General features: G+C 46.5%; 1 protein-coding gene across 3 annotated transcripts in view; it reads left to right on the top strand.

The window, feature by feature from the left end:
• Nucleotides 1–16,609, top strand: part of YLPM1 (YLP motif containing 1) — a 443,744-nt gene that overhangs the window by 167,647 nt on the left and 259,488 nt on the right. For all 3 annotated transcript variants that reach the window (XR_003856278.1, XM_029598421.1, XM_029598422.1), the window contains exon 10: nucleotides 9,079–9,218. Coding sequence is in view for 2 of the 3 variants with exons in the window: in XM_029598421.1 (XP_029454281.1) it covers nucleotides 9,079–9,218 (140 nt within the window). In the remaining variant the exon portion in view is untranslated. The remainder of the gene's footprint in view (nucleotides 1–9,078; nucleotides 9,219–16,609) is intronic.

Below are 16,609 nucleotides of genomic sequence, written 5' to 3'. Positions count from 1 at the left end.
GGTGGATGACTGGAATGCCCTTCCGGAGGAAGTGGTGAAGTCCAAAACTGTGAAGGACTTCAAAGGGGCGTGGGATAAAAACTGTGGATCCATCAAGTCTGGAGGACGTGTATAAAGAGGAGGCAGCAAAACACTGCACGGAGTGGCAGTAGCCACAGAGGCATTCACGGAGCGGGATGCCAGTGGTTGGTATTCCACCTTCACAGAGCAGAAGGATGGAGGGCTGCCATCTCCAAAAAAAAAAAGAAAAAAACAGGGGTGGGTAAGAGTATGTAAAATTAACGGTGAGGTCATAGGCTATAGGTATTGCCAATTATTAGGCTTGTTCAATATTTGTTGATAGTTAATGTGGCTCTCGCGGAAATGGGGCTACTACCTGGAGATAATACCCTCGTTCAGTGTACATACACAAGGTTGATGAGACTCCATCATATCTCTGGGCTTCAATGGCAAGAAGTAATGTGGAAGAAAAATAAAAAAATTTGTGTTCACAGGGAAGCGAGGTGTAGCTGGGCCGATACTTTACTTTCAATGCATGTCCAGTGTAGCTCTCTGCTTCGGCGAGGGAGAGAGTCTGATACTTCTCTTTCAACGCATGGCTCTCTGCTTCAACGGCAGGGGGATTGTGGAAGGGAGGATCTGAGTGTGGACGGCAACCAACGGGGTCTGGATTGTATAGTCTGGGTGGACAGGGGCAGGGGTGTGGCCTGCTTGTTGCAGAGGTTGTTACCCCTAATTGAGCTGGATGTTCACTTGGATGCAGATCCGGCGATGCTCTTTACATTGGTGGTGGGGTGGAGGGGAAATAGGGCTGGAGGGTACTGGAAGCCAAGAGTAACAGGTGTGAGAGAGAAAAAGGAAGAAAAAAAAAAAGGATTAAGTGCGTAGCTTGCTGGGCAGATTAGATGGGCCGTTTGGTCTTCTTCTGCCGTCATTTCTATGTTTCTATGTTTCTATGAGACTACTATGCCTCCAAAATCCATCAGTATTCCGTTGCTTTTGTTCCATGTAAACCGAGGTGATGTTTCGACTAACATCGGTATAGAAGACTCTTCAAATAAATAAAATAAATAAATAAATACTAAAAATAAAGGAAATATAGGGGAGGACTAGCAAAAAAAAAAAAGAGTGAAAGCTAAAGAAATAAAATATTTAAACTTAATTCAGGTCGCCAGGTAATTAACATAACCAATTCTATTTACGGACCACATGTATACTGTCTCTGGGTGTGAGCTTCCAAAAATGCTCTTAACTGATCTATTTTCCCAGACCTGACCAGACCTACACAAATGAAACGAAAAAAGTTTCTAGAGTTAAGATCTGATGTATTAAAATTAGGAGCGAAATTTGTTCTACAATATCCATGCAAATGTGCAGTATATTATAATAATGTCAACTATGCCTTCCTTGAAATTTCATTTTTGAGTTCCTTCAGAACCCTGGGGTGTAGTCTATCCGGTCCAGGTGATTTACTACTCTTCAGTTTGTCAATCAGGCCTACCACATCTTCTCGGTTCACTGTGATTTGATTGTCCATCTGAATATTACCCATGAAAACCTCCTCTGGTACGGGTATCTCCCCAACATCCTCTTCAGTAAACACCGAAGCAAAGAAATAGTTTAATCTTTAATGATGGCCTTATCTTCTCTACGTGCCCCTTTAACCCCTCGATCATCTATCGGTCCAACTGACTCCCTCACAGGCTTTCTGCTTCGGATATATTTTAAAAAGTTTTTACTGTGAGTTTTTGCGTCTGCGGCCAACTTCTTTTCAAATTCTCTCTTAGCCTGTCTTATCAACGTCTTACATTTAACTTGCCAACGTTTATGCATTATCCTATTTTCTTCTGTTGGATTCTTCTTCTAATTTTTGAATGAAGATCTTTTGGCTAAAATAGCTTCTTTCACCTCCCCTTTTAACCATGCCGGTAATCGTTTTGCCTTCTTTCCACCTTTCTTAATGTGTGGAATACATCTGGACTGTGCTTCTAGAATGGTATTTTTTAACAATGACCACGTCTCTTGCACACTTTTTCCCTTTGTACCTGCTTTTTTCAGTTTTTTTCTAACTATTTTTCTCATTTTATCAAAGTTTCCCTTTTGAAAGTTTAACATGAGAGCCATGGATTTGCTTACTGTCCCCCTTCCAGTCATTAATTCAAATTTGATCATATTATGATCGCTATTGCCAAGCGGCCCCACCACCGTTACCTCTCTCACCAAATCCTGTCCTCCACCGAGAATTATATCTAAAATTGCTCCCGTTCTCGTCTGTTCCTGAACCAGTTGCTCCATAAAACTGTCATTTTTCCATCCAGGAACTTTTTCTTTCTAGTGTGTCCCGATGATACATTTACCCAGTCAATATTGGGGTAATTGAAATCTCCCGTTATTACCACACTACCAGTTTGGTTAGCTTCCCTAATTTCTCTTAGCATTTCACTGTCCGTCTCACCATCTTGGCCATGTGGACGGTAGTATACTCCTATCATTATAGTCTTCCCCGACACACAAGGGATTTCTACCCATAAAGATTCGATTGTGCATACTTTGGATAGGGTGTCTGTTACGATGATTCTAGTTTTTTTTGCCCCTCTAAAGGTTTGGTTTTCAATACTTTTTTTTTTTCAATTCTTTATTTTCAATTTTGAACATTTCTTCCAGGAAAAAACTCCTTACAGAAAATTCAATGTCCTAACAAATTATATATTCACAAGTATACATATTAAACATCATATATATATATATATATGGACATTTAAATTATTAGAAAAATAAATGTAATTAGGAGGCGGAAGGAGCAATATCATCAAGAAATTTTCAATATGTAACTAAAAAAAAACAATGGCACGCCTTTAGTACTGCTTCATTATTTTTTAAACCGGATCTGTCGGAGTATCTATAGGGGCTCTTCCAGCCAAGAACGACTTCAGTTGGTCCGGTTCTAAGAATATATAGTTCACATTAAGGTATCTGAAGCACGCGTTGCAGGGATATTACAAAGTAAACTTCGCTCCTAGCTTCAAAACATCTGGTCGCATGGAAAGAAAATCCTTCCTACGGGTTTGGGTCGTTTTAATCACATCTGGATAAATCCATATGGGGCTTCCATAGAAAAGAATCTGACGATTTCTAAAGAATAAACGCATTACATGATTTCTCTCAGTAAGGAATGCAAAGGAGACTAACAAAGGTCTCCTTTGGTTAATCTCATAATCAGAAATGTTAGTTAAATTTAAGGAAGAAATTTGTTCCTGCTCTTGATTAGATTGCTGTTGGAGATAAAAAGCCTTTGTAACCACTGGCAAAGCTTGTTCAGGAATTTTTAAGTTCTTTTTCATATAGAGTTTGAAAAGTTCTAGTGGAGAGATAGAATTTATAACAGGAAAACTTAATATACGAAGGTTATGTGCCCTTAATGCGTTTTCAACTATCTCCAATCTTTTTGAATTTATACGTTCAGAGTCCATTAATTTTGCTTGTTTCAATTCAATTGTAACCATTTTTCTTTCCAATTCTTCTGTTCTATTGGAGAAATTTGTAATTCAATTGTTATTCCTCACTGATTGGTTTTGTATCTCCACTGTCACTTTAGACAAGGTTTTAATAGAATTTTCTATAGAACTTAACATAGTCTAAATCCCCTCCAGAGACATTGCATCAGGTTTCTTTGTGGGAGGACAAGCTGAAAGTTCTTTAAGCTGTTTTAGTGCCCCTGCTTCGACAGTCCCCTCACTTCCCCCGATACCTTGAAATGCAAATGGGGTGGCTTCCTCCCGTGCTAGCGGCGTAGAAGCCCTCAGGGGTCCCTCCATTCCTCCTGGAGTTCCTTCCTCTGGTTGGTTTTCCTCTCTTTCTCCTCCCGAAGCTTCCACTCGCCATGCTCCGATGCCTCCATCCCTGGCCATAGCCATGGCCCCTCCGACTTCCACCGAAGCCGGGCAAGGTATCGCGTTGTTTCTGGGGTTATCGGGTTTTCGCGGCGATCCGGGGCTTAGCGTTGTTTCAAGGGTCAAGGGGGGTGATTCCTGCTCCTGAATCAGTCCCCCAGCGACCGAGCTCTCCGGGGTAATAGAAGCAGTAATGCCCGCCAAAATGCCGGGAATCGTAGGCTGTCGGGGATCGACTGATGGTGAGTTGGTAATCTCACCCCTTAGTCGTCCCTTTCTTTTAGTATGTGGCATTTTTTCCAAAGTAGTTAGAAGAAAAGACAGCGTTCTCCCTCCGGCGTCTTGCACAGGACTACGTCTAGGCGGCCATCTTGCCTCTTCAATACTTTAAAGGTACAGGTATCCACTCTTGCTTGTTACAGGGGGTGTGTACAGAGTCACAGCCAGATGTTTCTTGTTTCTTGAGAGGCATTAATCATATAAGTCCTCTTTTGCAGATTCCAGTTCCATCTTGGGATTTGAACTTGGTTTTATCCTCGTTGGCAGGACCTCTGTTTGACTTTCTCAAAAGTATTTCGCTGAAGTTACTTACCTTGAATACAGTGCCCTTGCTGGCTACTTGTTCTGCTAGAAGGTCTCAGAATTGCAGGCAGTTTCTTGTAGAGAGCCTTTCTTATTGTTTCAAAGGTCTCGGCCCAAATTTGTATAGGCCCTTCCTTTTTACCGAAGGTGGTCTCAGATTTTCATTTAAATCAGTCTATTTCGTAGCCTTCATTTAATAAGCAGGCAGATTCTGAGGAGTATAAGGCTCTTAGAGCTTTGCATGTCAGAAGACTTTTTACCATCTTTTTGCTCTCTACAGTGGTGTGTGGAAAGTTGAAATGACCACTAGAGCTACAATGGACACTGGATTAAGGAGGTAATTATGGCAGTTTATGCAGATTCCTGTACTATTTTACTAAAGGCAGTACCCGCTCAGGCTACATCTTAGGCTGAGCTGTGATTGAGCTCTCTCCTTTGGAAGTTTGTAAGATGATCACTTGGTCTTTGCTGAGCATTACTGCTTAGATGTCAGTTAGGAGTTGTGAAGGGCTTGGGCATTATCCTGCCCCGTCGGGAGTAACTTGAGTGTATCCTACTGGTCTGAGTGGATGAAGAGGAAGATGAAACTACTTCTTACCTGATAAAATTAAGTCCAGTCAGACCAGTCCAAGCTCCATGTTGCCAAACTTTCTTCCATTATCTCTACTGCTGAAAAACAAAAGGGAGAGGAAAATGAGGTGTAGGGCAAAGGAACTTGCATTCCTGTACTGCTCTGCAAGTGAGTAGTTCCATATATATCTTGTTTCTTTCCTTCTACTTCCTGGTTCTTCTGGAAGTCCAAAAAAAAAATCAAACAATTTTGAATCTGTTGTACTGTTTAGTTGAAATTGAAGATGTCCACAGTTAGTTTTTTACAGAAATGCTGGGGTCAGCACAAATGCATATAAGGAGTGACAGCAAGCCTGTTGATTTTTTCTCTCCATCTGCTGGCCATTGAGCATAACCCACTCGTATGACTGGACTTAAGGAAAGGAAATTATCAGGTAAAAAGTCATTTCACCATTTGTTTAGCTGTATCAGTATATACAGTCAATGGGGCTGATGGACAAAATGGGCCCTCAATGTTGAGGGCCCATTTTCCTAATGCGTGCCCAGCCACCTCTCCTGGGCACATGATGCAATGATTAATTGAGGGATCGCTCTAAAAAGGAGATGCTAGGACAGATTGTGTGTTCCTAGTATCTCCTCAGCATTGGGCATACAGAAGAGGTGGATGTCAATGCAGGTTGGGAAAACCAACGCTCAATACGAGCATCACTTTTTGCCCTCTACTGGCACAATATACATGCATAAGATACATGGCCTGGACTGTGTTTCTTGTGTGTGTATATTGGGCGCCCAGAATTATTTTTTTTACCTGAGACTTTTTTTATATTTTTTTTTTACCGGAATCTGCTTTCTGTTTTTCCTCCTACTTAGTTTTGTGACGATACCAATGAGAGGAATCACAGAAAACAGGATTTGATTTTATCAATGAGTCTTTGAGCGTGGCATATGTTTATGCCAGCCCTGGCCTGGCGTAAAATTTGTCACGTTGCAATGGGCACGTTGACCCCGCGGGAAATTTTTTACATCGCGGGTATTGGCTAATAGCCCCATCTCCATGGAATTTACATGTGATGAGCACTATTAACTTACGTGGTGGTTTGGACTCACGTTTTGGACGCACTAATCTCCATATCGTGGGTTATGGACACACATCCATAATGTGCATCCAATCGCATGTAAAGCCGTGCGCTAGCTGTAGCGCATAATATTGCATCGGCCCCTAAGTAAATTGTACTGACATTTAGAGAATTATCTAATTATGATTGGTATTTTATTTTCTCACAGGACAAGCAGGATGGTAGTCCTCACATATGGGTGACATCACAGGATGGAGCTCAATCACGGAACACTTTTGTCAAAGTTTGACTGGCACATACTGGGCATGCCCAGCATGACATCAACTCTGCATCCAGCAGGGGTCCCCCTTCAGTTTTTTTTTTCCCGCGCAGCAGTATCCACACGGGCTAAGTAGCTTTCTAGAGATTCCTGACAGGAATTTTCCTCATGGAACTTCTTTAAAAATTTTCTACCCCATAGGAGTCCCCCTATCGATATCAGTACTTCGCGGTCGAAAGGTAAGCTTTACCCTCATTTGCGGTCAATTCCTGTCAAGTTTTTCCCTTCGGGGCTTACTGGCCATCGAACGCACCACGGCTAAATTTTTGTTGAGGTCATGGCGTCTGGTTTTCGTCAGTACCCCGATTGTCCTCGGACATTGTCCATCACAGACCTACATAGAGTTTGTGTATTGTGCTTGGTGCCCGGCCATGATACCCTAACTTGAACCAAATGTGCCCAAATGATGCTGAAGGGCCGTAAAGCCCACTTAGAGAAGATGGAGTTTCTTTTTCATTCCAAATCCCCCACTCCATCGACCGCTTAGACTTCGTCTGAGCCGGTGCCATCGACCTCTCACCAGCAGCGGGACACTGGTGTGGTCCGACCGGTATCGACTATTCTGAAAATGTCGACTTCTTCCTCATCACCTCAGGAGAAGGACCAAGGAGAACATCGTGAAAAACATCGGCATCAGAAGGCTCAGTCCGCTGATCCCGACAAGCCCTCGGCATCGACGTTGACAGAGCCACCGACAAAGAAATCCCGTCCAGAGAAGGCCCCCATCCTCCTCTGTGACCGGGCGTTCCCCACCTTCATTGGTGCAGGATGCCGCGACTCCACTTTCACCGGTGGACCCTCCAGCCACGCCAGTGCTGCCTCCTACTCCGGAACCGGGGTTCCACACCCCAGGCTTCCATGAGGAATTGGATCGGATGATCCAAGAGGCCATCGGTAAAGCACTGCAGGGCTTCCAGCCTCCATCGATGCCGGTGCTCGTGCTGATCACCGATCTGATTCCCATGGCGCTCGCACCGCTACTGGGTAGACTGGATGCGTTGATTGGTGCCCTTCCACCGCTGGATCCAAGGACACCGGTATGTCCTCTTCCTTCGCCGATACCTTTGTCATCGGAAGACGAAGAAACACAGATACCCATACCGCATCTGGAATTCTGCCACCGACTCATCCATCGATATCGCCGGTTCTATCGGTGCCTCCTCCGATGCCATCGATCCTAGGCCTGGTCCTTCGGGGATCTTCTTAAAAAGGTTTCTGTTATACTGGGTCATGTATAACTGGTAGGAAGCAATGCAAGATATAAGCATTGAGCCATGAAAGACCCATCTGCCAATAGCATCTAGGGATTTCTGCTCCTTCCCTGGAGGTATGGAGGAATGAGGTTTGGAACACCATGCCTTTTTCTGGGCTGATTCCACAACCACAGAGTGATGATCCAGTTGTGATCTCTGAAACCCAGGAGCTGACTATACGAGATGGGTGGCATTTGTCTTATGGTTGACAGGTGGAACCTAACCTCAGGGAACTGGTAATCAACCTTATGATCCTTGGACTGATGATTCCTCCCAGGATACAGATGATCTGCCTTCAGAGAAGGCCTTCTTCTCCAGAGGATCTGTCCTTTATTAACTTCATTAAAGAAATGACTGAGACAATTCCATTTCAGCTTCAGACAGAGGAGGATTCAAGGCACAAGTTGCTGGACGTACTCCAGTTTCTTTATGCTTCTAAGGAAATCATGTCTATTCCTATTCACGAAATCCTAATTGATCTTCTAAAGAGGAATTGGGAGCACCCAGATTCTGTTCCGCCTGTCAACTGTAAGACAGATGCCACCTATCTCGTACAGTCAGCTCCTGGGTTTCAGGACTGTATTTCTTTTTGCTACCAGCAAGCAGGCTTTCTGCTGCAAGACTGTGTGAAAGCACACACTATCTGGGCCATGGCAACATCAGTGGCACACCTCCGTTCTGTACCACTTGCTTATATTTGTAAGGCTGCTACCTGGAGCGCTCTCCATATTTTCGCAGCCCATTACTGCTTAGATAAGGTTGGCAGACAGGATTCTATCTTTGGCCAGTCGGTTCTTCGTAACTTATTTTCAATTTAACTTCCCAACATCCTTCCACCGACCCATTCAGGGTTTCAGGATGCCCTCCTAACCAAATTTCCACCCCTGTTGTTGTGCCTGTTGCACATCTTTGGGTGCATTTGGTGTACTGCTCGGGCATCCTCTGCTCGGTACTCACCCATATGTGAGGACTACCAACCTGCTTGTCCTGTGAGAAAGCATAGTTGCTTTCCTGTAACAGGTGTTCTCACAGGACAGCAGGATGGTAGTCTTCACGAAACCCGCCTGCCACCCCGCGGAGTTGGGTTCGCTTACGTTTTCTTATTTTATTTTTCGCACGTACTTTTTACTATAAGACTAGACTGAAGGGGGAACCCTACTGGATGCAGGGTTGGTATCATGCTAGTCATGCCCAGTAGGTGCCAGTCAAAGTTCTAGAAACTTTGACAAAAGTGTTCCATGATTGGACTCCATCCTGTGATGTCACCCATATGTGAGGACTAACATCCTGCTGTCTTGTGAGAACACCTGATACAGGTAAGCAACTCTGCTTTCCTCCCTCTTTGTGAGAAACCTGCATATATATTTAGTGCTGTGATTGTTTTCCAGGGCAGGTACAGGTTCCAGGCCTTCATCATACCGTGATAGCAAAGACCATTCCTCTTCGAGGCGAGGAAGCTTTGATAGACCTGCACGTGACAGGAAGTTAGACCGACCTGTTTTTGAGCATGGACCATCTTTGTTCGGAGGTAAGAACTTCATTTAAATATGTTTGTCGTTGAAGCAAGATTTATCTGAAGCATTAGGTAATAGAACCTATGTGTGTTTGACGACATCATTTGGTAGTGACCCAGAGCATGTTCACCAACAGTTATAGAAAAGCGTCTAAGGCTTCACTTAACTTGGCAGGACTTTTCCACCTTGTCACTGTTGCATGGTTCTTCGTCAGTTCATTGTAGTTCACAGATCTATTCAGATGTTTCCTTCCTTATCTCTTCAGAGACACTTTAGGTGGTGTGGGCCTCTTCAGTCCATTTTCCTCCTTTCTTCAAACCTTATTGTCTTAGAGCAGGTTTTTGTAACAAGTAATATGTTTCTATTTTTCATTTTGAGTGCTGCTCCCTGGATTTTCTTCTCTTCACCGTAGTGTGGCCTGTTCCATGACATTGGTTGGCATTTTTCCTGCTACAGTTTTGTCTCTTGATTTTGCTTTGTTTCCCTCCATGTTGGAGAAGAAAATCAGCAGCTTTAAGTAGTGCCTAACATGCACCTGGAAAGATGTCAAAAACTGACCATCATAGAGGCTGCATATAGTATTTGGATCTTTAACACAATTTTCCCTAACTGCAGTATCTTCTGAAGGATATTGGCTATGACTAACTTGTAGACAATTTCAGCTTGACTTCATAGATTGATGTATCTTCACTGGTGCCAAATGGATCAGCTTTGAAATACCCAGGAGATGTGCTGTTCTCTGGCAGTCCATTAGCATTGAGAATCTGGTTGATATTCTTGGAGCTGAGACCTAAATTGATGTCCAAGAATAGGAAGTCTTCCTGCTCCATCCACTTGATGCGTGAGAAAGATTTCTTCATGCTTAGTGGACCTCAAGTAAACATGACACCAAGCAGAATGCAGAGGCACTAGAGCACAAGCATCATTCTTCTTTCCTGCTCAAAGCTAAAGAGATTGCCATAACTGTCTTGCCCTCTCCGAAGTGGCATCATCCAGTGGTGAACTCTGCTTTTCATGCAGTAGCCAAGCCATAGTGGTCTCCAAGGGGCCATGCCACAGCTATGGATCTTTTTCCTTGGTTTCCCAGGAATTGGTTTTCTCCCATTTTGACCCTTCTGGCAAGGTATCCGCAGTGTTTGAGCAGAAGTTGGATATGATGATTCTTGAAGGCCATTCCTTGGCACCTTTTAGCTTGTGGATGTTTTGGTGTTGAGCACATTGGCCTCTCCTGTGCCATCAATGGAACTGGTTCTTAAGAAATTTCCTAAGTCACTGAGCAGTTCTGTTCCAACATCAAAGTCACAGTACTGTCACTTAACTTCACACTGAGTCTTAGCCGTTCAGCCTCAGCGGGAAGCCTCATCAGCAGCCAAACAGCATTCCTGTACATACCCAGATCACTCCAGACCAGTGGGTTATGCACTCTCACCAGCAGATGGCGTCAGAGAACAAAGCTTCAAGGCACTGGTATCCCAAGTGTGCCACCTGCAGCTCATCAGTATTTCTCTGACTCCAGCAGATGGTGGTCGTCTATACCTGCAGCTCTGTGTGAGACTGATTTTTCTTGCTCCCTGAAGTACTAGGTTCAGTGTCTGGGCCATCCCTTAGGTAGAGCTGGGCGAACGGGGGGGTTGGTTACCCCTGGCGGTGCTCGCCCATGTGGTTCTGGGTCCCCTGATAGCCAGGGGACTGGCTCCCTCAGCGACCTGAAAGCTCTCCCTCAATGTCTGCTGTACAGGGAAGTAGCCTCTTTGAGGATTTTTTTCTATTATTCTTAGCTTAGGCTTTATTTTTTTCTGTTACTAGAACAGCTCCAAGATCCCTGTTCACCACGGCTCCCGGGATAAATCAGTCTACCCAGTGGTACAGAGCCAGGCAGACCCCTGAAGAGGAGGGGAGAGTGTTTCAGCCTTGGTAAGAACCTCCAAGGACGTTTTTAGGCTCACTGCCTCATTTTTGTTGCCGGTTCCGAAGCTATTTTTACTGTGGTGGCCATTTTGTTTTTTCTTTCTCAACCTCCCACACGGCTCCCCAGCGTTCCTGGGGCCGATTTTCATGGCGTTTTTGGTGGGAGTCACCAGGGCTGGATGGCAGCACCTGTTTTCTTCCGGGGGAGTTAAATGCCCTTTTTTGCAGGAGGAACATGGCAGAAACTCCTCTGGTGGAACCCCATAAGGCTTGCCGAGGTATGGTCAGCTTATTTAGACCCCCTGTCACTGTGCACAGACTGTGTACTGGGTGGGGAAAGGGGCCTCAGACAAGAGGACCAAACTTAAAAAGTCTGCACGCATGTCAGGCTCGGCGGCTGGGTATAACGGAAGGAGCCCAACCCCCACTGCGCACCCTGTGGAAAAGGTCTCCCAGGATGGCCCGCCACCGTTGTCCCCTACTGTGTAGACTCTGAGATTGGAGGAATCAAGAGACACGGATACTGATTCTAGCAGTGACGAGATGGGACCGGGGGGGATTTTCACTGGAATTTGTGCCTCTCATACATGAAGCGTTTCTGGCTCGGAAGCTCGCAGAGCCCAGGATGGGAGCGTGGGAGTTCCCAAGTGTCCCCATCTGTGAACTGGCGGTCGATTTCCCAGGCAACTTTGGCTTGGGAGGATCTAGCGGGTACAATCAGCAGGGGAATGACTCCACTCCGCCCCCGAGGGACACCGCTGCAGATACGGGTGACGATAATCAGGATCCAGTAGAACCTAGTGCGGAGGGGTACGACCCCTGCGTAGTCCGGCTGTGTAAGAGGGAGGAATTTCCTCCCCTTATTCCCCAGGTGCTTGAGGAATTGGAGGTGAGACCCTCGCTGGAAGATTTAGACAGCGAGGGAGTGAACCCAGTCTTGGACGGTCTCCGGGGTCCATCTAGTGCTTTTCCCATCCTGAAGAAGATTCAAACGCTCATCAGTCGGGAGTGGGAATCCCTGGAGGCGGGGCTTAAGGTCGGCCGGGCAATGCCAAAACTCTACCCGTTAATGGAGGAACATGTAGAACACCTCAGGGTACCTAAGGTGGATGTGGCTGTATATGCAGTGACCAAGAAGACTACCATTCCAGTGGCGGGAGCGACTGCTCTCAGAGATGTGCAGGACTGCAAGCTGGAGTTGCATCTGAAGTGGGTGTTCGAGGTCTCCTCCTTAGAACTTCGGGCGGCAGTGTGTGTCAGCATGATGCAAAGAGAGTGTTTATGTTAGATTCAGAAACCGCAGGACCCATTGTCTTCTGGGACTTTGACAGCTTCTCAGGCGGCTCATCTGGAGGTGGTGGTAGAATATGTGGCGGATGACTTAGTGCGTTCGGTGGCCCAGACTATGGTCTCAGTGGCGGCTCGATGACGCCTATGGCTCCGCAGTTGGGCAGCGGATGCTTCCTCTAAGTTGCAACTGTGCAGTCTGCCTTTTCGAGGGAAATTGCTGTTTGGAGAGGATTTGGATCAGCTGATGAAATCTCTGTGGGATTCCAAGGGCAATAAACTGCCGGAAGATAGAAAGCCCTACAGGAAATCATTCGGTCCTCGATCCTGTTTTCTGGATTTCTGAAAAAGCAGGTTGGAGAGGAGTGTTCCACCCTCTCGTTTCACAGTCCTTTTGCTGCTCCAGTCATCCTACCAGAGGTGGTTTCGGTCAGGGAACCGGAACTGGGAAGTCTGCCCAATGAAATCGGGCCTGCCCACTCCTCAGACAGGATGATCGGGGGCAGGTTGTCCCAATTTTACGAGGAGTGGGCCAGGATCACCTTCGATCGCTGGGTGTTGGAGGTGGTAAACGAAGGCTACGCCTTAGAATTTTCTCGGCCTCTCATGCCGGCCTTTCTGGAATCACGATGCGTTTCCCGCAACAAGCAAGTGCGGTAGAAGACACTCTACAAAGATTGCTGGCCCTGAAGGCGATCGTCCCCGTGTCGTACGAGAAACGGGGGAGGGAACGGTACTCCATTTATTTCGTGGTTCCCAAAAAGGAGGGCACTTTCCGACCCATCCTGGACCTACAGAAGGTGAATCGCTGCTTGAAGATGCCCCAGCACTTCGAACAGTCATCGCAGCAGTTTGAAAGGGGGAGTTCCTCGCCTCCTTGGATCTCACCGAGGCTTATCTACACATCCTGATTCGCAGCGCTCACCAGAGATTCCTATGATTCAAGATCCTGGGTTAGCATTTTCAGTTTCGGGTGCTGCGATGGCCCCGCGCACCTTTACCAAGGTGATGGTCATGGTGGCGGCGACCCTCCGGAAGGAAGGGATAATGGTCCATCCTTACCTCGACGATTGGCTGATTCAAGCCAAGTCGGAAGAGGAAGGCAAGCGGACGGTTCTTCCTGTGATCCATTGTTTCCAGTCCCTAGGCTGGGTAATCAACGAAGCGAAAAGTCATCTGACTCCTTCACAGTGTCTGAAGTATTTTGGAGCTTGTTTCGACACCCTCCAGGGCAGGGTGTTTCTCACGAACGACAGGATGTAAAAATTGCAGCAACAAGTGCGTCTCTTGTTACAGCTTCCAATCTCCAGAGTGTGGGATTACCTACAAGTTCTGGGGTTCATGGCTTCGACGTTGGAATTGGTGCCTTGGGCCTTCGCTCACCTGAGACCGTTGCAGAGAGATCTATTGTCGTGATGGGATCCAGTGTTGGAGCAATACCAGTTGCCCCTGCCTTTGTTGCAGCGAATCAGGTTCAGCCTGCAATGGTGGCTGTCGGAAGACAACTTACAGAAGGGGATGCCCCTTGAAGTCTTGGATTGGGTGATCGTGACAACGGATGCGAGCCTTCAAGGCTGGGGTGCAGTGTGCCTCGGTCATGCGGCGCAGGGAACCTGGTTCTTACCTGAACGGTCGTGGTCTATCAATTGCCTAGAGACATGGGCAGTCCGTAAAGCCTTGTTGGCATTCCAGTCCCTGGTGCAGGAGAGCATGGTTCGAGTCTTCTCGGACAACGCCACCACGAATGCATATCTTAATCGCCAGGAGTCCGGCCATGGCACAGGAAGCACACCTCTTCGCTTGGGCTGAGCTTCACCTGGAAGGCATCGCAGCCTTTCACGTGGCAGGCGTGGACAATGTGCAGGTGGACTTCCTCATTCATCAACAGCTGGATCCTGGGGAGTGGGAACTATTCCGGGAGGGTTGGAATCACATTTGTGCCCAATGAGGAGTTCCCCAACTGGACCTCATGGCAACCCATGTGAATGCCAAGACGGACCAGTTCTTCGGCCGAAAGAAGGAAATCGGGGCGGTAGGAGTAGATGTCTTAGTCTGCAAGTGGCCAACCAGAATCCTCCTGTATGTCTTTCCTCCATGGCCCCTGATCGGGTGCGTTCTCCGGCGCATAGAGGACCATCCCGGTTCGATAATTCTGATGGCACCGGAGTGGCTGCAGCGGCCATGGTTTGTGGACCTGGTACGGTTGGCGACAGATGGCCCACTACGCCTAGCTCATCTACCAAACCTCCTGTGACAAAGGCCCATTTTTTTGGATCGGGAGGATCACTTTTCTCTCGCAGCCTGGTGTTTGAGAGGTGGCGGTTACGGATGAAAGGTTATTCGGAACAGGTGATTTCCACTCTGCTTCAGTCCAGGCAGCCCTCGACCTCTATGGCATATGCTCGAGTGTGGAAGGTGTTTGAAGACTGGTGTGACCAGCAGGGTGTAGTGCCGTTGTCGTTGACTATTCCTCAGGTCTTGGGGTTTTTGCAGCCGGGATTATCTAAAGGTTTGGCTTATAGTTCCCTGCGTGTTCAGGTTTCGGCCCTGGGATGTCTCCTAGGTTAGGTAGGTGGTAGGCCTCTAGACAGCCACTCAGACATTGTCCGTTTCCTGAAAGGGGAGAAGTACCTTCGTCGTCCTCTTCGTAAGTGATGCCCAGAATGGAATATCAATCTGGTGTTGAGGGTGCTTCATGATCCTCCTTTTGAGCCTCTGGGACACGCTCCCTTAAAGGACCTCACCTTGAAGGCGGTGTTCTTGGTGGCCATCTGTTCTTCAAGGCGTATTTTAGAATTGCAGGCTCTTTCCTGTAGGGATCCCTTCCTTTGCAACTAGGCTGATAGGGTGTCCCTGCACACGGTCCCTTCCTTTTTGCCGAAAGTGGTGTCTGCCTTTCATGTTAATCAGTCCGTGGAGTTACCCAGATTCCCTGATTGGGCTCGTGACACCGCTATCGGAAGAGATCGTCATCTGTTAGATGTCCGCCGGGTTCTTCGGTATTTGAAAATCACTAACTCTCTTCGAAAATCGGATCTCCTTTTTGTACTCTTTGAAGGTTCGAAGAAGGGTGAAAAGGCATCCTTGGCTCGCTGGCTGAAGGAAATAATTTGCTTGGCCTACATCGGGAAGGGTCGCCTCGTCCCGACTAGTTTGAAAGCTCCCTCAACGAGAGCACAAGCGGCTTATTGGTGGAGTGTCAGTTGTCGCTTGAGATTTGTAGTCGTGGACTGGTCTTCCCTGCATACTTTCACAAGGCATTATCATCTGGATGTCAGGGATCTGGACCAAGCGCTTTTTGGGGAGAGCGTCTTGCAAGCGAGTCTTTCGGGTTCCCGTCTGGTATAATGTGGCTTTGGTACATCCCATTTTAGACTGATCTGGGTATGTACAGGAAAGGAAAATTGGTTCTTACCTGCTAATTTTCGTTCCTGTAATAAGAACATAAGAACATAAGAAAATGCCATACTGGGTCAGACCAAGGGTCCATCAAGCCCAGCATCCTGTTTCCAACAGTGGCCAATCCAGGCCATAAGAACCTGGCAAGTACCCAAAAACTAAGTCTATTCCATGTAACCATTGCTAATGGCAGTGGCTATTCTCTAAGTGAACTTAATAGCAGGTAATGGACTTCTCCTCCAAGAACTTATCCAATCCTTTTTTAAACACAGCTATACTAACTGCACTAACCACATTCTCTGGCAACAAATTCCAGAGTTTAATTGTGCGTTGAGTAAAAAAGAACTTTCTCCGATTAGTTTTAAATGTGCCCCATGCTAACTTCATGGAGTGTCCCCTAGTCCTTCTACTATCCGAAAGAGTAAATAACCGATTCACATCTACCTGTTCTAGACCTCTCATGATTTTAAACACCTCTATCATATCCCCCCTCAGTCGTCTCTTCTCCAAGCTGAAAAGTCCTAACCTCTTTAGTCTTTCCTCATAGGGGAGTTGTTCCATTCCCCTTATCATTTTGGTAGCCCTTCTCTGTACCTTCTCCATCGCAATTATATCTTTTTTGAGATGCGGCGACCAGAATTGTACACAGTATTCAAGGTGCGGTCTCACCATGGAGCGATACAGAGGCATTATGACATTTTCCGTTTTATTCATCATTCCTTTTCTAATAATTCCCAACATTCTGTTTGCTTTTTTGACTGCCGCAGCACACTGAACCGACGATTTCAATGTGTTATCCACTATGACACCT

Source organism: Rhinatrema bivittatum, chromosome 4 (genome assembly GCF_901001135.1).
Source record: "Rhinatrema bivittatum chromosome 4, aRhiBiv1.1, whole genome shotgun sequence".
Lineage (NCBI taxonomy): Eukaryota > Metazoa > Chordata > Amphibia > Gymnophiona > Rhinatrematidae > Rhinatrema > Rhinatrema bivittatum.
Note: the sequence above shows the minus strand (reverse complement) of the source record. Positions and strands in the feature narration are given on the sequence as shown.